Source organism: Lepisosteus platostomus, chromosome 21 (genome assembly GCF_059453375.1).
Source record: "Lepisosteus platostomus isolate fLepPlt1 chromosome 21, fLepPlt1.hap1, whole genome shotgun sequence".
Classification (NCBI taxonomy): Eukaryota; Metazoa; Chordata; class Actinopteri; order Semionotiformes; family Lepisosteidae; genus Lepisosteus; species Lepisosteus platostomus.
The window spans coordinates 9,959,016-9,980,453 of NC_142631.1; the positions used below are offsets into that span (position 1 = coordinate 9,959,016).

The 21,438-nt window shown below is 37.3% G+C and overlaps 1 protein-coding gene across 1 annotated transcript in view; it reads right to left on the bottom strand.

Moving 5' to 3' along the window:
* med27 (mediator complex subunit 27) overlaps positions 1 to 15,827 on the bottom strand; it is a 90,716-nt gene extending 74,889 nt beyond the window's left edge. The window contains exons 1-2 of the mRNA XM_088614638.1: positions 15,587 to 15,827; positions 14,199 to 14,343 (exon numbers count right to left, since the gene is read on the bottom strand). Coding sequence (XP_088470764.1) covers positions 14,199 to 14,343; positions 15,587 to 15,789 — 348 coding nt within the window. The 5' untranslated portion in view covers positions 15,790 to 15,827. The remainder of the gene's footprint in view (positions 1 to 14,198; positions 14,344 to 15,586) is intronic.
* Positions 15,828 to 21,438: the final 5,611 nt, after the last annotated feature.

Sequence of the window (21,438 nt, forward strand, 5' to 3'; positions counted from 1 at the left end):
TAGAAATAAGCTTTGTGGTTTGTCCAATCTTGCACAAGATGAGCTATTTGTTCATTCTGAATCCAGCTGTGAATTGTTCTAAGGATGCAACGCTATCCTAATCTCATAGACTTAATGTTATTATTTGCATGATTAATGTTTGTTTTCTATGTAAGATTAAAGCTCATTATAAGTGCAAATGAAGAAAGCTGAAGAAACTTTCTGAACAAACTGACATTTTCAAAAAAGCCACTTGGGCAGTACAATGGCGCAACGGTTAGCTTTGCTGTGCGCTGGTGCCCTGGGTTCAATTTTTTAGACGCAGAGCGCTTCTGCATGGGCTTTTCCGCATGTTCTTGTGAGTTTCCTTTGGGTGTTCCAGTCTCCTCCCATAGTTCAGAAACATACTGGCTTTTGGGAAACCTGACCCTGGTGTGAACATGTACATGTCTGTGTTTGTGTCTGTCTGCCCTGTGAATGACTGGTGTCCCATCCAGGGTGTACCCTGCTGACAGTATGTACCCTTGGCTTGCCTGGATAGGCTCCACCTCCCCCCCCCCCGCGACCCTGAATTGGAAGAAGCAGTTAAAAAAGCTGGATGGATAATAAGCCACTCTGAAGTTTTTACTTGTCTCATTCTCACTGCCCGTGCAACTTTTCTTGTACTCATGAAAGGGTCTAGACATCCAGAATGAGTAACCAGAGCACCTGCATAGCCAGGGTACAATCTCATTTTTTTAACACTCTAGCTGGAGAATGATTTTGAAAGTCAGTGCTCAATACAGGTGCAGCAGCTTTCTAGCAGAAGTTAACAACAACTTCCTCAGGCTGCTTAAACTCCCAGTTATCATTTTTTTCCCCCCAGAGGACCGCACATACTGATTTTACTCTACCCATTAAGCTAAAAAAAATCAATTTCAGGCATACATCTCCTACTGTAGTCAAATGAGAAGAAAAAAAACTAGCCTGAGAAATATGTTAAAAAACAAGCCCTGAAAAAGACTTTCAAATTTGCAATTAAAAACCAGTGTTGGACTTGTGTAATGCGAAAGGAAAGTTAACACAGCCACCGCATTGAAGTTAGAAAGTACATCCCCCAAGTTGTGCCACTTGCCAACTGTTGTTAGGATACTCTAGTGACATGCAGGTTTGGCCACGATACCGTTGCTAGGTTTGGGTGAGGCAGTCAACTGAGGGACTTTCCCCATTCCCACTTGGTAATATCTCCTGAGAGTGTTTCAGCCAATGTTGCTCCTGCCCTTTGGTACAAGTTCTGTCTGTGCTATGCACTTCAATATGCTCTCAGCAGTACAACAAAGAACTTGGAAGACACAGCATATACTCTTCCTGCACAGGGCTGCGGGGCTACTTATAAGACAGTCCTCTCTTCCCACAGAGGGCACATCAACACTTAAAATTATTATAAAAGCTTACAGTGGCTATAAAAAGTATTCACACACCTTGGACTGTGTATTACATTTTATTGTGTTTCAACATGGAATCATAAGGAATTTAACTTTCCACTGATTGGAAGAAATCTCTATATCGTGTCAAAGTGAAAACAAAATTGTAAAGATCCTTCTTAATTAATTATGAACATAAAATGGCAAATAACTAAGTATTCAAGTATAAGTATATTCCTTTGAGTCAATATTTGGTAGATACATGTTGGGTAGAAGTTAAAGCCATGAGTCTTTTTGGATAAGTTTCTACCAGCTTTGCACATTTGGAAACTTTTGCCCATTCTTCTTGGTATCAATTCTCAAACTCCCTCAGGATGGATAGGAAAAGTTGGTGAACAGCACTTTTCAACTCCTACCACCGATTCCTGATTGGATTGAAGTCTGGGCTTTGACTGAGCCAATCCACTACATTGTCTTTTTTCTTTTTTAACCACTTGTTTGTTTGTTTGTTTCACTGTCTTACTGGAAGATGAATCTTCTCCTACGTCCCGTGTCTCTTACAGACAGCAGACTGCAGCAGGTTTTCCTCCAGGAGTTCTCTGTAATTTCCTCCCATCTTCACAAGTCTTCCAGGCCCTGTTGCACCGAAACATTCCCATAGCATGATACTGCCACCACCACGCTTCACTGTAGGGACGGTGTTCTCAGGATTATAGTCGAGATTCAATGTGAGTTTTTATCACTCTCTCGTGAAGCCCAAATTTGTGAAGCACCAGATTTGTGCCAGTTTCTCTCACCTCAACCATGTAAGACAATAATTCCTTTAGGGCTGTCACAGGCCTCTGGGTGGCCTTCCTTACTAGTGCACTACCTGCCTTGATACTCAGTTTTTAGAGACATCCTGTTTCTACATTTATGTCTACATTTCTTCATAATGGACTTTGGGGGATATGGAGCTGTACTAATCAACTGTGAGACCTCAAAGAGATAGGTATTTATCCTAAAGTTATGTGAAACAACCTAACTGCACACAGGTGGACAAATGATGTGACTTCTAAAGACATTTGGTTGCACCAGAGCCTATTTAGGTGGGTCATAGTAAAAGGGGGTGAATACATATGCAACCACTTATTTTCTGTTTTATATTTAATAATTAATTTAGGAGAATCTGCAGAATTGTGTTTTCAATTTGACAGTATGAGTCTATACTGTAACACAATAAAATGTGAAAAGGTCCAAGGGGGGTGAATACTTTTGATAGCCACTGCACAGCTTGTGTCGACATGGTGAAAGCCAAACTGCATCAGGCTAAAAAAAGATGCTGACTTCTGTTTCCAGATGCCCAAGATAGGCTTGGTATGCTGCAACTGGTTGGTCTGTGCGAGGAAATGGAAGGTGATGCTCCTCATTACCTGCAGAGCACAATTCACAGACCTCAGCTCATTTGGGGTAGTTCTCCAGCTGGATCTAATAAAGGGGAGTAGCAATTATCATCAAGCATCTACATTATACATTTCATCAGGACATTTAACAGGCAGCTTGGAAATCCCACTGAGCTGGTTGTCATTTGTCTGGTTGTTAATGGGTTATTCTCAGCCAGTGGCGGCCAAATTCAAAAGTAGTTAATATTTCCACGAGCATCATCAAAAGGACTGCATAAATGTCATATTTATCCTGCAGTGCTCAGCGTCTCAAACATGGGTGAAAAACTCTCACCTAGGTTTAGGAGATTGACTACGAGGACCCTCTAATACCAAACAATTTGCATGGATGACTTCCTGTTCCATGGTGTTCCATGGTGTTCCATGGTGTTCCGTTTCACAGGAGAGGCATTTGATAAATTCCAATTTACGCTACCTCTCTCTTTGTATTCTATTGCAGTTGAACTTGGATCTGTAGTAGTGGTTATGATTGTTGTGGTCTTGGCTGCCATAGAAGACAACTCCAAAAAGATTCTCATAAATTCAAATTTCTCTGCAGTTGAGATGTGCTAACTTCCTCTTCTTTTTCTTTGTTATGGGAGTATTGACATTACTGTTTACTATTTACTATTTATTGGGGAGGAAGGGGAACTCACTATAGGAGTACTCATACAATTGTACTGTATTACAAATCAGAGAACACAGCATGGGTGGCAGTGTTTTGAGGTTGGATGGCAAAATATGAGAAGGATTCTTTGAGTAGTCTAACTGCACAAGTGTCTTGAAGTATTTTTAAGATTACATGACTGTTTATGTATTCAGTCTCTTTTCAGACTTAACTCATATACCAATCCAATTGTTGATTAGATTGGGTTAATTTTATTTTTCACTGACCCTTGAAGTTATATTTTGATACTGAAAAGTAATTTTAATTTATTTCCCTTGATTAATTTCCTCAATAAGCGCGTCTGTTGTTCACATTTTATGCACAGAAAGAAAATACACATTACATTAATGCAGGAGTCTTGCCTTAAACAACAGGATGCTTGCAAAATGACAAACATTTAATTTTGTTACTGCTTCCTTTTCTTCTAAAAAATAGGAGGATTTAATTTAATTTCATGATGAATTTCTGTTCCTGGTATAATGATGGAGAAAGCAGGATTTTTCAAAAACACCAAGGAATTGAATGGGTTTATTCAGTACATGCTCTGACAGCTAGATTTCATTACTCCACTGAGTAAACCATTAACAGATTTCTCTCAATATAGTTTAATTCTTGGTGCCGATATGACTGCTGTATTTAATTCAGCTCTCGATAGATCGTGTACACAACAGGAACCTCACAGAGCACAGCATATGTTGCTCTGAGCAAATTTACATCCGACCTTGGGCTAGTTGATGCTCGGCGAGTGTTTAACCCATCTGCCAAAGATTTTATGTTCTTTTCTCCGAGACATAAATCATTCTCCAAAACGAGCTACAATTTCATGTTGAAATCCCTTTTTTCTCAATTCCATCATGACATTCTACCAATAGTTGATTTTGGTCACAATACAATTTACACTAACTAATTGAATCATTTCAGATGTTCTACATAAAGACACGAGACGGCACTTCATTTCTAATCTGATTCATTACAGATTACAAGATCTACTTTAATCTGAACGTTCCCTTAATGCAGATTGAAGTTTGGTCATATTATTTCGTATTTCATGGAAGACAATGAAATCTCGGTATTTGCTTTCACGATTTCAGGAGAAATGTCAAAATTGTTGTACTCTCCAGGAACTTCAATCATGCCTGCAATCACTATTCAATCATGCATAGTTTATTGATTACATTCGTTTACCTATGTCTTTGTTTTTAGGACTTTGCTTTCACCTCTTACATAAAATGCTAAATACAAAGACAATCCTCACACAAACCCTTGGTAATCAGTGTTAGCTGAAACTCGGATACAGTTTTGAAGCTGGTCTCTAATAACGTTGACCATCAGTTGATCCAATATTATTTTTACTCATATACATGCCTACATAGAGACACTTCCTACTGGATATCACTGACGCCCAAAGTATACTTTGTGTCTCTTCGGAGAACAGGTGACCTATTTTTCATGAAGTGGGAGTGCTCAGATATACCTATGTTCTGAGGCACCTCTCTTCAGATTTACAAACTATTATGGGGAAAACACTCCTTATTATCTGTTGTTTCTTTTATTGGATGATGACTCTCCATCTGTAGCAGGGATAGATTTAGCTGGCTAACAACACTTAGAGCATAATGGCTGATTGCCAGCAGACTCTGTCTTCCTTTCCCTGGCAGCTGAAGAGCTTTTTCTTCCTTGACTTCAGACATATTGAATTCTCCATTGCATAGATCCATGAGGCAGAGGAGATAACTGTCCAAAGGAAGTGGTAGCAGACATCAATGCATCTAGACCAGCCAGATAAATAATAATAATAAATCATATAAATCTCATGAGACTTGTTGGAGTCCTTGTCACTGATCAGGAAAAGAGATGGGTTGCCACTTGGGGACAGATGAGGAGAGCATGGGGAAAAAATTGGATTGTTTTTTTCCCCGTGACACGGTGTATGTCTTGATTCTTTTTTTAAATATAAAGATACCTGACCATTAGAGATACTGCACAAGTTCTTAGCACCAGGAACATGATGCTGACAACTCTCAAAGTACCGTGACAAGCTTTTGTTCAAACTACACCTGCATTCACCTCGGTTACACCGAAAACAGATGGTGCAGTTAGCCACTCTTCCATTCTTTACAGTATATTTCCATATGCCACAAGCCATAATTATTAAAAAAAAACAAGGCAGTATACTAAACACTATTTTCACGGTTCTCCCCAGGAATTTAGAACAAGATGGTGCTCCATCTGGAAGTTAAAGATTTTTTTTTTCTCCCAGAGACCCAGTGAAGTGATTTTCTACAATCTAACACTAAATTATATCACATCAGCTACTGTACTTAAAAAGATGTCAAAAGTTTTTGGATAGAAACCATGATCTATAAATTTACATATGAAGTATAGAGCGTTTAGAAGCAATATTAAAATGATATAAAATGCCATGTTTAACACATTTAAAATGAATTATTTTATTACAGAGGATCCGACAAGACGTCACTGCTGTACTCTTGAGATGTATGGAGAGATATTATGTTTTATGTAAGCCTAACAAACATAAGCCTAGTGGGACTTTTTTTAAATTAAATTAAGATTTTGTTGTGAATGAGACTTCCATAATTACCATGTAGCACTCAGAAGCTTATTTTTAGCACTTGACTATAATTGATAACATGTAAGAAAAACACAATTTAAAAGCTAGGTTTCACAACCCCATGCTATATTAAAATACTTTTGTGCTTTTCCAATGTGTGAATGTATATAAACCTAAAGGTGAATTTTGGGGCTCATAAATAATGTTAGTCTTGGATCTCCTAATATGAACTGCTTATTCAAGTGTCAGAAGGCACAAGTAATGGCAACAAGGAGCATTAAGAACAGTGATCACTTTTCAGTTTCCAAGTTTGTAAATGAAGCAGAAAAGGTCTTTGTTACCATGTTCCTTTTTCGAAATCGCTGTAGCATATTCTTGAACAAAAAAAGAATAGCAGTAGTTTCCCCACAGTTTCTCTATTCCGAATAAACATAAATTGAAATATAGAAATAGCTTTCAATCAACCAGCTTTGAAAAACAGAAGCCTCCTCTTTCACACAGCATGGAAAAAAAAACTACTGACAGGCAGATCTGATGACCGGAAAGGGGGAAAAAAGTACTTTAACAGCATTTTTAGAGTGACTGTTTAACATTTAATGGCATTTTATTGCCTTTAACCTAATATTCATACGTAATCAATACTAAGTTACTGAGCACCTAAACAAGCTTGAGAGGTTTTTCTTTCTTTTCCATGCAGTAGTTTATTATGGAGGCTCTGACAGGAATTGATTTCTTTTTTTCTGTATCTGCAGCAAACATAGTCCTGCTAAATCACTCCTAATTAGCTTAAAGGTACCAGCATGAATGAGACAAAGGAGCCTTCAATATGTGACAAGTTGACATTCTGATGTCTTTTTACACTGTAGGATAAAGACGTAACCATCCAAATTCTAAAGCCTGTACTTCATAAACATTGCTAAGACATATGACATATCTTCAAAAGTGTTTGGAAGTATATTCATTTCCCAACCACCATAACCATCCATCATAATAAACTCTTCTAAATGAGTATAACCAGTTGTATTCATTGTTTTGTTGAAAAGCACCTGTTCTAACTCTTAATCAAACATGAAAACCTGAAAAGAAAACACATGGCATATTTCCTTATCAATTCAACTGCACATTTTTTACTCACGAGATATTTTCAAAAACAGTATAGATGCTGAGAAATTTCAATATTTTTTTACCAAGGAAATGCACTTACAGTATGTGCCAGTGAAAGGGAGGAAGGATTCTGTCAATGGCATCACAGAATGTATTATGTGATATTAATGTGAAGCTTGCAAGGAAAAACCATTGATGAGATTTCTCTCTCTAGCTCTGTGGCTAACAATCTGTGCCTGTGGCTGGAAGGTTGCCGATTTGTATCCCACGGACGGCAGGGGAATCCTACTCCGTTGGGGCCCTGAGCAAGGCCCTTAACCCCAGCTGCTCCAGGGGCACCGTATAAATGTCTGACCCTGTGGTCTGACCACAAGCTTCTCTCCCTGTCTGTGTCTCTCATGGAGAGCAAGCTGGGGTATGTGAAAAAAGACAAATTCCTAATACAACAAAACTGTATATGGCCAATAAAGTGATCTTATTTATCTAACCTAATAGCGATTTAAAACGCATTAACACAGAATCTACAAACCTAAAGACAACAGGCAGCAAAATCAATTACAAACCCGTGTTCAAGCAGAATGCTAAATCAAACAACAGAATTAAACCTGTGCCAAATCTGTAAACATATCTTCCCAAACTCTGCTGAAGATGTCTGCTAGGTTTAATTTCGAAGAGACTATAAACAACCAGAGCACTCTCTCGCTGGTTTCTCTGCTTGATTAATTGCTATTTGGAACAGCAGTGCATGCATCCACCATGCAATGGAAAAGCTTCAGGTATTGCCTAGATGTAGAATATTAGGATTAAGAGGGTAAATACTTAAAGTGCAAAAAGGATTGTACTTTTTTCCCCAACTGGGGCTGAGGATAATGTGCACTACAGAATTTATTTGTGTCATGTTTACACACATATTGTAGGCAATAGTCAGCAGCCAGGTACAGTCTCAGCTGTTCTCACCTACAGGTACATCATGTCAAATGCAAAAGAAGAGCCACTTATCCTAGAAGTGTAGCAATGCCCTGCCCTTTATGATAAACTATGGGAGAATATGAATACCACATAAACATTAAGCATCTTAAAATAAAAATAAAGTTTTTACTACCATTAAACATTATTAAAAGCCACAATTACTGAACGCATCCAGTAACACCTAATCACTACCTAATAAGTGTCATCTGATGTAATATCATGTTGCAGTCCCTCTAGATAGTGTGGCAATCGCAACATCTCCCCCTAATATCAAACTTATTACACTTTTTCTTTCTCCATACACCACATCACATTTTTTGCAGTGATAACACTCAGATATGAAAGGCACTAATGAACTGAAAAGGTTCATATAAATGCTGTAGTGTGAATTTAGATTTTAAAGCTGTTTGGCAGTATATAATAAACGCACATAAGATTACAATACCTTATAATACTAATAAATCACTCTCCACGACTTGAAATAATCCTAGATGCACTGGGAGGTTCAGTTCAAGAATTCAACATTCCACAAATATTAAGGTTTTAAAAGAAAAAATAAATTTACAGATATTTGTATCACATCCCCACAGCTGCTGCAATTTTCATACTCACATAAATACAAAAGTTAGAGAATAAGGAAAAAATAGCGTGTAAGAAAGTTGGCAGCTCCTATTAACTCAAAGAAAGAGGGACAAACTGCAGAAGGAAGACAAATGTCATCTGTTGCACTGCAGGCAAGATACAATACCCTCACATTCAAGTTGTGAATGATGAACTGTATTGTGGTTCGCTTTAAGCAGGGTTTGAACTTATCCACTCCTGGCCCATAGTGAGTTAGTGTCTATCCATTACCCAAAGTGCTGCAATGCAATCTGAATCAGCATGAAAAGGCATCATTTCCCCTTCAGATGCAACAATTAAATCTTGACAGGTTAATTAATTTTTTGGTCAAACAATCTCTCATGTAAGCCTGTCATACAACAGATCTTGAGACCTGCTAGGATATCATGGTTCATAAGTAATGCACAATGCAGAGTTATCTGAGCACACCTGCAGGGGTGTAAGTGGAAAAGACTAATAATACCACCATAGGAGAAAAGCCTATTAAACAGAAAAATCATTGTAATGTGAAATTGGTCAATGTTGATATAACTCACAATGTCAATGCTATCAGACATTCACTTATTCACCGATTCAGCAGGATGGTAACTATTGGTGTATGTTTATTTTTAATGTTCCACTGACGAATAGTTCCCAAAGCATTGATTAGTGTAACCTGATCTCAGGTATACTGCCTGGAACAAAATGCATTAGACTGTAAGAGAAAAATATTATAATTATTTCTATTAGATTAAGAGTCTGCTATTCTTTTTGACAGGTATCCCTGGGTACTACTGTGATGATATCGCATCAGGATTGAAGTCCACAGGATTTACACAGGAGGTGTTTAAGTGGATTTTGTTTGTCTATGTAGGTGTACAGAAGGTAAACATGGACGAATGAAGTACATTAATCACAGCAAAATTTCAAATGGGATTAAAAACTTGAATCAAATTAATCTACAGTTCATTCTGACCAGCTACTGATACAAAGCACCCCCAGCATAAAGAATTATGAAGAAAAGTACTGGTCTTGTATATAGCTCACATGGCCCAATATAGCAAATCAACATAAAATAATTTTCATATTAAAAACAGCTGTGAGAAAACAGTTCAGATTTGATGGTCTCAACATGGTGTACAGTACAGAACTATGCTCAATGTTCTAGACAGAAATAATTGATTGGCAGCAGATGGATCAAAACAGTAACAGTAACATTTGTACAAAACAAGAAACCCTGCAGTGGCTTTTTTACCAACCTGACTCCACTGCCCATACCTAAACCTACTTGGCAAAGACTGGCTTTCTACATTAACAAACCTCCCTACTTGCAGTAAAGAGGGTTATAAAGCTGAAATGTCAGTGTGAAAAAAGTACGTGAAGTGAACTACAGGTTTCAGCTGATGAAATTTCCCTGAAGTAGGCATTTTTCAATTCCACTAATGTTACAGCACCAAGCTCTCAATGAGAATTTGGTCAATAAACTAGCGTCTGGTTCACTTGAACAATGGCAGCTGACTCTTGAGAATCACTGAAAAAATTATTAGAGAACACAGAAGTAATTCTTTTTAAAATGCTTGGAACCAACTATAGCAATTGACTACAGTCTGTGCTTTTTTAGTATAAAAACACCAAGAAGGAATAATTGGTAAACTGCTGAACAGAGCCAATCCCCAGTACCTTATTAAATTAAAACAGAATGTTTCATTCATTCAGTGTATAATTTCTTAAAGATGAATGGCCTTAAAATAATTCTATACCAGCTGTCAAAATCTCACAGATAACCTTAGACAACATCAATTACCTTGAAATATGACTTGCAAGTTCACAATGGCTCCATTGTTAAACTGCCACTAAATGCTAATAATTGCAAATAATCCCATAGAAAACTATATCAGTCTGTGCAGAATACTGTTCAAAGACATTTCTATTTAAATCAATTAAAGGGAACTGTTTCTTCAATATCTTAACAGCTTTGCAGTTTTTATATCTTGTTGTAGAGACATTAAAAGCAGAGGAGAAGATTCCTCATTTCTTGAAACTCCTGTAACTAGTATTTTATAATGAGCTCTAGCGCATGCATCTAACTGAAATAAATTAGCACTTAAATCAAAGATAACTAACAAAAATTGACAGGAAAGACCTTAAGTGGTAGGAGCTTGTACTGAAATGAACTAGAAACTTAACTTTTAATATTCCCTAAACATTTTAAATTGACATGATTACATTAAATTGAAATCACACATTTTTTTTTACTCATCAGCATTTCAAACTATTTTCTCAATACACCAACTGTGGGAAATTTAAAAATCAGATCCACATTTTAACCACATCCAAGATGTTTGCATTGTTTGCATATAGTAGCATCACAAGTAAAAATAGGTCACCGTTGACTTGTGAATTAAGATTTCATGTTAACTGAAAGCCCATTGGACCACAGCACAGCAAAGCCTTCAGATATAAACTATGTGCTCTGAATTAAACCAGCTACCTTACAAGCCCCAGGCAAATGGATTTGCCCACACTAATGTACCCACACCAAAAGGGCTTAGCACTGGGAGACACTTTGGTATGCTTTAAAAAATGTCAAATACTTTCAGCAAATAGTACTTGTGCTGTCCCTTAAGTTCACACTACATTGTGATGTCCTTCAGGCTGTTCTGGGTTATTCATATTTCTTACAAACAACATATCTCAACTTTTTATTTGTTCACCAAAGCTGATGTTCTAGTTTACTACATTTAGAAGCCCAGTTAAGGCTGTATCTAGGAAATGACAGCTCTCTGATCCAAGGGTAAGCTCAGACAGTAGCGAAACAACGTTTCAACCATGTGTCTAAAACACTGAAGAAACACAAACATTAACTTTACCTCCAGTACTTTTGGTGTGTAGTGTGTAGTTGTCATCTACACACTAGTTTGTAGTGTAGTAGTTTCTAATCGATAAGATTCTAGGATGTGAATTTATGCTTTTATCAAGGAGAACTGCATAGTTTTATAATAGCAAAGGTGTGATTGCTTACACATTTCTACAATAGCTTCCTTCTGTTATACGTGAAGCAGCCACAATCCCGTTCACAGATTTTCTAAAAATTATTAACCCTCCTGATATTGATTTAAAGTAATGTATCTGTGATGGTCTTGACAACTTTAAACATTTAAAAAAATGTTTTCTCATTATTCCTTTCTCATTTTACTGTTGAAGTAAAATTCCAAGGAAAATTCATTTAAAGAACAAGTGTTGCCATGTTTCAAGTTAGCCTTCTATCCCTGATGTGTGAGGTTGAATACAAAATACTTGCTTTTCTTTCAGTTTGGGCAATTGTCACATTAGCAAAATGATCAGCATATTGTTCTAGGAGGATGCAAAAGAGGAGAAAGAAACTGTATAGTTTTAAGGATTGAAACTATTTTAAATAAATTAGTTTGGCAAGTGTTATTCAAAACTAAAACAGAACATGTTTACAAAAGTTAACAGGTCCAAAAAGTTGCACTTGGCAAAAATGTCTGCCCACTGATTTACTGCACGTTAATCATTACTGATGTACGATAATAATTGATTAAAATGAAAAGAATGACTAATGGAAGATACTCCTACTTCACATTTAGCTGAATCATTAAAAAAAAATTACAGTGGAAGGTTTGCAAGTGTGGCGGCCAATTTTCTTCTTCTCATTAGTCTTCATCACACTATTTAGTGGAAGGATGATGTATCGTTGCACAGCACGACCCTGACAAAGCTCACCGGTTGCACAAGGAAAGAACAAGCAGGATGCACAGGGAAAGACAATTCTTTGCCCTTCATGACTGTCCTCCAAAAACCTGGCCCTGATCACACTCCTCCAATAGCTGCATCATCACTCCTGGCCTTCCTTGGTTTCTAAGTTGCTCGTAAATGTAGGAACAGTCACCAAGACAAACAGTGACAGCCTGGGAGTTTTTAACGGGAGTCCTCAAGGAAATGCCCACATCTCCTCTCATCAAAAATACAGCAAGGAGGGAGAGCAAACAAGTCCCATAATTAAAAATTAAAACCAAGAAAGGCTCCTCAGTAGCTCTTTGAATCAACATTAATCAAAATGGACAGAGGAAGCAGTGAACATTTCACCTGGAACCAGCTCAGTCCAGCAGGAATACATTTTAAAGCACAATAGGCACAGCCAATATTTGTACTTTGGAAAGCTGAGTGCTTGAGGAGTTTTGCTGGCCTCTACATCAGAAGAATATTGAAGCATGTTGGATGTGTATCAGATATTTTACTTTCCAGTCCACTGTTACCACACATTATTCAGTCGCATCCGTATTCTACAATATTCTCTTCACTTTTCAGTCATTCCTTTTCAAATAAATGTGACGGCATTTCTACGGCAACTCTGCTGTTAAGTCTTGTTCATTCCCATCAGACAGAAAAACAAAAAGACCCCCAAACCTACAAATAATCCTGTTGTTCTGTCATCCTAATTTCTCACTCATGCAGCCTGGCTGACAAATTATTTCCAAGTTTCAGCAGATCAACTTCAAATTTAACTTCTGTAGGGATGCAAGGAGTCACAGCACAGTCCATTGAAGGTTAGAGATTAAATTATTTGTCATGCAAATGGCCACTTCCAGAGCACACTGAAGGAGGCACATAGGTGTATTTCTCACAGTGCCCTGTGTTACAGAGTTTTTTATAGTCCGAGTCCAGCCATGTTCCCACACCTGAAAAAGGCTCCACGGCCGAAACATTGTATTCTCTTTCTTCTTTTTTTTTCAGCATGGAATAAACCTATTACTTGTTCCTTTGCAGCCTACGCATGCTGACGCAGCTACCCACCTGAACTACATGTTCCTATGTTAATACTGTAACGCATATGGCCTCCATTGCTTGTGAGAACTGTCTTACCAGCGCGGTGACGTCACCGCCCTTCCCTGTGAATAGCAGGGACCGCAGCCGTTGGGCTGAAGGGAGATTTCCCTTTGGCTCAAGAGGCTGGGTCCCTGTTGAGCGACGCCGGAGGCCCGGGTTCGAGTCGCCGACGGTGGGGGGCCGACCTGATGTGGCAGCGGTCGAGGGCGCCCACCTTAACCCCGAAGTGTTACAATACCATGAATGGGGGTTGATGAGTGTGTACTCCTTCTTATCCCACCTTTCAGCTATTTCTGAGGTGTAACATACAACAGCAGGTGTCTGTTTAAAATTCCCTCCAGCCAAGTCAGGAGCAATGACCCCAGTCCAAAGCCAGATTTCTACATTTCAGTAACAAAAAGGCAAATTAAAGGGCTCATAACATCAACTCATTGCAAGTTATCGTAAGTGGAAACAACAGCGTGCAGACAACAACAAACCCCAGCTCTAGAGGTAAGACAGCCATGTTTAACTACAGAAACACCACCACTCAGAGGAAACAGAAATACACCTTCTTCTTGTAAGTTACTTATTGCACTTAGAAAAGAAACCAAATTAAGTGTATGTGGACCAAATCATTCATAATCATTTCTTACCTTATTGGACCACTTATATGCCTGGAGTAGCTGGCTGTAGAGAGGGGTTTTGTCCTGCACTGGATCAAGACTTAGAAGTCCACTGTTGTGAAGGGGATGGCTTTCAGAAGGTCTGCCAACTAGGTTACTCAGGCGTTCCAGCTCACTGCACAGCAAAAAGAATGGATCACCTTTTTCATCACATGGGGTAGATAAGTCATCAGCTGCCTGGCACTTTAACCCATATCACCAATATTATGAGTTACAGGGTATTATGTCACATCTAGCCTTTATATTAACATGTACCTGTATATAGGCACAAGTAAAATAAATCTTACCTTTAAGCTCTAACAGTGCTAGTCCCATATTCACTTAGTTTAGTAAATATTATTGCCTTTCTGGCTTATTTACCCACTGGATTGCACAAGACAGTGATAAACAGAGCGATAAATGATATCTGTTATGTAATGTCCTGTTTATTTGTAATGTAATGTAACTCTTACTGTTTGTATGATTTTGGAAGTTTGTGTGTGTGTAAGCATAACAGCTCTGATGTGAGACAGCTTTCTGAGAAATAAGACAATCCAGTACTATCGTATTAGTGACTGATCGTTTCAAATTTTCAGACACATAACTGTAGGGAGACAAAGGAAATTCTTTCATTCTGGGTATTTTTCCTTTCTCAAAGACAAAGCATTAATAGATTCAAGTTTTAAATCCTCACTGTCCCCCCAAAAAATAAAATAAAGGGTTGACAGTTTTATCTCCTCTTTTTCATTGTGAACAAGCACAAAAGGTAATAAAAGGTCCAAACTATCGTTTTCTGCTAGTAGTGGAAGCAAAGCGAACAACAGTCATTAAAAACTAAATTCTAAGTCTCGTCTTCCTCAAATAGCGATTCACTGAGTATATACAGGATACAAAATACTTTCCTGAAATAAAAGACGAGGAGTTTTTAAAATAAAACCTCTTACCCACCATAACTGTTGTCACGTCATACATTTATGACATGAGGTGGCCGGTGATATCGTAAGCTGTACGGAATATGTACATATGGTAATTGCAAGCATTGTTAATTGCAGTCCAATACAAACAACTGATTTAAATTATTCAAATAATTAATAATTAATCAGAGACGATAATTGGTGTTGGAATGAGTTTAAGATGTGGTCCCGGCAGGATTATTGATTCTTGATTGAAAGGATTTTGCTGAATGCAACAATTAGAGAATGTGGAAGACAATATGTATCTCCTTTAGGGGAGGAAGAAAATATAGTTCAATCACGATTCCTAGGACTTTTTACCAAGTAGAGGGGAAATACTGTAATGAACAGACATATTTACTGAAGTAGCAAACTAATAATGTGCAAGTCCTAGAAAAGTAGCATCACACTACAGGAACTACTCACTTCAAATCACGGTTGACCGACTGCAAATTGTCCTGGAATTCTGTAATGAAAACCTTTTCCCGGCCTTCCAGAGTTTCTTTATTTTTCATGCCATCTTTGAGGGAATCAAACACACGAGTCACACTAGACCGAAGAGCTTGAATTGCGCTTATTGCTTGAGAAAAAGCTTCCAAATTCACTCCAACACTCATTACATCCGCCATTTTCGACTTGCGAGTGCTGTTTACATACAGACGCTTAAAATTTGCGTCACTCCTTGGTGTTCATGGGAGTTGTAGTGTTTTGTGAGCAAGACTTTTTTTTCCTTTGCTCTTTTCCACGTCAATAGACTGCCTTGTTTTGGGGAGATGCCGGCCACAATATACAGTAACTTGATTGTTCTAAATTAATGTATTAATAGACTATTAATAATAACAACGCGTATCCAAGCAACAATTGAATCCATCCAAACAAGCTAAATTCAGTTTAAATGGTTTTGCTAATAAAGAAAATTCAAGAAAGGAGAGTTCTAAAGTCTGAAAAAGAACACACATAATTTTGTTAGCTCTAAAAGGCACGGTGAATAGTGTCCTCAATGTTCCTTAAAAGTCCCCTTTTTACTTAATGTTACAAATACTACATTATAATAGGTCGTGAAGTTTTATGAAACTGTGGAGTGTAATCAACTGCAAACGTTAAATAAAACATCATATTGTGTCAGTTCTGCAAACTATTATGTTACATTTGAAAAATGTGAGTAAGCATTCAAGGAAAGCTTGTTTGTTGGCTGTTGTTTGTTAAGACATTTGTTAACCTCATTTCCTGGCTGCGTGGATGAGAAAAATGAAAGATGTAGTGTCTGTAAAATATATTTTTTCTTGCCCTGAAACCAGCAATAATGACGTCCGGGTAATTCTTAGCAGAGACTATTACTTCACTGTTTCCTATTTTTATACAAAAAGTCGTTGTTCCCTCAATGTGAAGGTCGCTGTCTTTACTAGCGAAATGAAATACAGTGTCCGGATGAGAAGCAGTTGAGGAGGATTTAAGTCATTTAAGCTTCAATGATCAGGATGCTGCTCTTTAATTTTATCGATTTCCCTGTTCAATATTCCATATCATTGAGGCAGTGACGTATTGAAGTCATTCACGACAAGGCAACTGTAGCCAAAAGAGACTTGAAGTCCAGACATAGATTTTTGCAGTATGTTGAATTAAAGTCTTAATTCTCTGTAGATGTCCTTGATTAATTAATAATAAGGACTTGCTTCTGCGCATGCTTTGACTGAACCTCTAAAGATGTTTTAAATATTGGGTTGTAAGGTAACAGACTGTTACTTTATCAAAAGGATTGTGGTTTCAGTTGTCCGTTTTCTCAGCAATGAATAGGGTCTCGACTTTCAAGTCCAAGTCAGAAGATACTGACACCGAAGCATTTATCCGCAGTGATCAGACACTAAAGTATAGGCCTACCGCGTCTGCTAATATGCAGGAACGGTTTTTTATATTTTCACCCAAGTAATGTAGCAAGGCTATCGCAACTTCAGCTTGCAAGTGAGAAATTGTTTCTTTCCAGAACAGATAAAAGCCCCTCCAACTAGCAACTGTGCGGTTTTTTCCTTGTTTCTTATGTTAAACGTGTTATATGTGAAGAGGGGTAGAGCTGGGCTAGTCATGCCATTTAAACCATGATCCCGCATTTCAACTACTGTGGTGCGCGGTCAAGAGCGCAAGTGCTGATCACAAACAGTAGGGTTAAAAAGAAGAACCCGGAGATGGATAGACTGGGGAGACAGCTTGCAAGGACAACCTATCGATTCGCTTTCCAGGATACTGTCAATGCTAGCAGACCCAGTAAGGTTCTGAGTTTCTTCCAAGTCGTTGTGCGTGGCAAGCTTTAAAAGTGCTGGAGTACCTTCTCACCAGCCCCTTTCGTTAACATCTACCCTTAGAACTGCAGCAGGCTTCCATTATGATTGGCCGGTTGACAGCTATTCTACATGAGTTCTTCAGGGTCCTTTTAAAGCGTACTCAGCGTTTTTCGTATTGATCAGCTTTGTCCTTTCATTGGAATATTATTATCTGACATTCAGCTGCTTCGTAATAAGGCGCGCATATTAAGAAATACTACCTGTTATAATTCAGGGAAAATTAAATTAAAGCACATAAAATTAACGTCCTACTTTCTGAAAAATTAAAAGCATCTAAATAGAAATGGTTACTTGAAAGATAATAGGCTTACAATTTGCTATGTTGTTTTATTGGCTTTTTCAGATTCATAAACTTGAGTAAAAAGGTTTAGCAACTTTTAGCACACAGAAATCATTAAAACAAATTGAATCGAACTGTTCAGCATAATCATGTTATGACTGTGAATGTATATTGAATGTATAAAAACAAGTAAAGATGATCGCTTCAATTTGGAAATTAACATTCTTGATTACTAATTTTACTAAATTACTTGGCTGTACTTTGACGTATTGACAATGGCTTCATGCCTCTCTAATAACGAAATTCAAATAAACCGATTTAAAGTCAAAGTTCAAAGTCCTCATATCCTTGGCTCTGTTATAAGTACATTTTTGTGGGCATCAATTGTCTGAAATTGAACAATTCTGTATTTTCTTATGTCTTCACTAATTATTGCTAATCTTTCAGTAAGTTATATTTCATATTGCTGGCATTAGTTTTCAACGAATGTGATAGCTTTTTGTTTTATTTAAGCTATAAGATGTTTCCTTTTCATTTAATTCTTTGATTATTGAACACAATAGTTCTTTGTTCTTTCTAGGTGATTATTACACTTAAACTCAGGCTATAGGCGGACTTAAGAAAATCGATTAAATACCTTGTCATGCAAAAACGTCTCGTTTTAATCCACTAAACAATGCGTGCTTCAATTCTTTAATTGAGCTTACAAGAGATAAACCATTTTAATTCTGCAACTGTTTTGTATTTTTAAAGATATCCCTTTCTTTCACCTGTTTTTTTACATCTGCTATACTCAATGCTACTGGGGGCATTTTATTCAGAATGTGTTAACAAACGCATTCTGTACAGTTTTTGGTGTGCTTTCCTTTTTAATATATATTTATATAGAAACAGAAGTAAATTAAAAGATTTCTAACTCTTCTATTAAATTGATATTGAAAGGTCACCGTGTAAATGTATACATCTCAGCACTGATACTTGAAATTGTTTTGGCTGTGATTTAGCCAAGTTAAATTATTTTAGCTTTTAGGCCTCGCTATAATCATTCTTGACACCAGTCTCTATTTACTAAGCACATTATTTTTACCTACAGCCATTAGAGTATAACTGAAAAAGAGAAAAATATTGTATTTTATAATTGGTAAAGGGCTTTAACCAAATGAAAAATTTTAAATGTGTACAATATTTTAACTTATGTCGATGTTAAAGCAAAAATGTTTTCCCCTGTATTGCTTTACCTTGTTTCTTGTTATGATCTTATTTTAAAACATACAACTCCGAAACAGTTTAACAATCACAGAGCTGGAGTACACTAGTCTTAGTTTTAGATCGTTTTAACCAGCAAACTTGACATTAACAGAAACAGTTAAATAGGCTTTCATCGGAGTCGGATTCCACAATCTAGGAAAACAGAGCTGGTTATGCGAGGTAACTGTAGTTAATGGATGAATATCTTTTTTGTCGTTTGAACAAAGAGACGTCAAAGATACATTTCATTATCGCATAATAGTTATCCGAATCGAACCTCTCAGGCTAATCATTTTAACATCAATTTTCATATTTTAAAACAGCTGAGAAATATTAAGAATACTGTATAATTCTGTAAGTTATAGTGTTACTTTAAGATATATATATATACTTTATACCTCATAAATAACGGATTCGTGCCTTGTACTCTAATATGAAAATATACGTTACTGTATAGAACATACAGTGAACATGAAGTCCGTCAATTTGATAGCCTTGTTTTTTAATCATACATTGAATTATAAACCTGGGATTTATAATTCACATCGACATTTGTGTTAATGCCGACGTGACTGCAAAGCAGCATAAAACGTGAGATGAACGGAGGCGAGCATTAGATGCACAGGATCTCTTGACCTTTTATGTGCATGAGAAACGTTCTAACCAATACAGTAGGTCGCTCAAACACGATAATGATACGAATAGCCTTAGGATTATCTTAATTGCAGAAGTCATTAATTAAATTGTGTTTTCTTTGTGTGTATAGAGATCTTAGTAACCTCATAAGATTCACTTTCATACAAAAGTAGAATTCAGTAATTTGGAGACACAAGTAATTGGTTTGTGCCAAATACTGTACATTCATCTTCAGATTTTATTCACATGTGTTTGGAGTGGGTGGGGGGTGACAGTGTTCTCTGTCTTAAATCATAGATGTTTAATATTTCAGGTTGTGATATTTAGCCTTCATATACTGTTCCCCTTTTGAATACGGCAGGCTGTGCAGTGCTACAATAAAAGCTATATTGAAACGTTAGAGTGCTTTGCGTACACTGTCTCCTGCTCTACGCCGAAGTGTAGTTGGAGATCGAATGTAATTGGCATTAAATCGGACGAAGAGTTTAACGCGTATGAAATGACAGAGAAAAAAGCGATTGGGTTTATAATGGCTCCGAGATAGTCGTAACGCCATTGGTAAGCTTATCATATACAGTATATGTTACGTGGGTCAGCTCCACGGACAGCTCCAATGTTGTAGAATAGCTGTTACAAGTAGGGCTTGACAGTCCTACCATTTGTTAATTTTGCAAAAGTAAACCCTCTCTTTTTCCTTCCGTGTTGTCAGAAAGCATTTGACTGGGCAAAGCGCAATACACAAGTTGGTGGTGAGTTCAGGGTGAGAGAATAATATTTCAGCATACAATATTTCTCATTTGTACCCATGGTTGTGAGGCGTGCCCCTGTTTTCATCATTAATCTTTCTTTGCAAATGATGTGTAGAACCTCAAGCAATCGTTTTTATATGAGCACTTTCTTTCAGGATGATTGAAGGCAAAGACGGAAATATAAAGTCAAACTCAAAGTTAATGTTGGCATTTTAATCTTTCTGTAACTTCATTGATGATTTTTAAACAAGGCCATTGCACTGTGTGACTAAGAACTTGCGATGAGTGTTATTTAAATCAGGGGGAACAGATATTGTGGTAGTGAGCAACATACCACAATATAAGGAATAAAATTATTTGGTGCTTTACTCCATGAAAGTCAAAATGAACCGCTCTGGGAAAGATCGAAGACTGAGAGGCTTTTAACGTACCTCAGTGACCTTTCGGAAGGAGTCTGAATAAGATATGTGAAAATGGAAGGCTCATAGATGCAGATGTGAGTTATCAAATAATTGCTCCAGTTTTGCAGACTGGAAACAAACCAACTAAAGTGAATTAATTTTAAAGAGGAGGAGGAGATTGCAATAATGTTGTGGCAGGCAACTGGCAAAGTAATTTTTAAGTCTTGATGTCATTCATTGGAAGCTGGCATGGTTACATAAAGAGTCACGGGCTGTCTTTTACGTCATTTGTATGATAATTTTTTATTGAGATGTACGTAACATATTGTACGACCGCCAAATGATATTTTGATGAAAAATGAAAAATGAAAGGCATTAAACATTCATCACTTTTACTAACGCATTTTCTTGTAAACGATTAATTGTACTGACTAGGCGTGAGCTATTTTTAAGTACGCAAAAGACGAAAATTGAAATAGATGGAAATATAAAAGGTAACCATGACAGACGGCATGTGTATCATATTTTCTCTATGAAATAATTGGTTGTCAGGAAAAACCGCGCACAGCAGGTGGGGACTTTATTAGAACTGCAACTCCATGGTGTTAAACCACTACATCATCAGTCT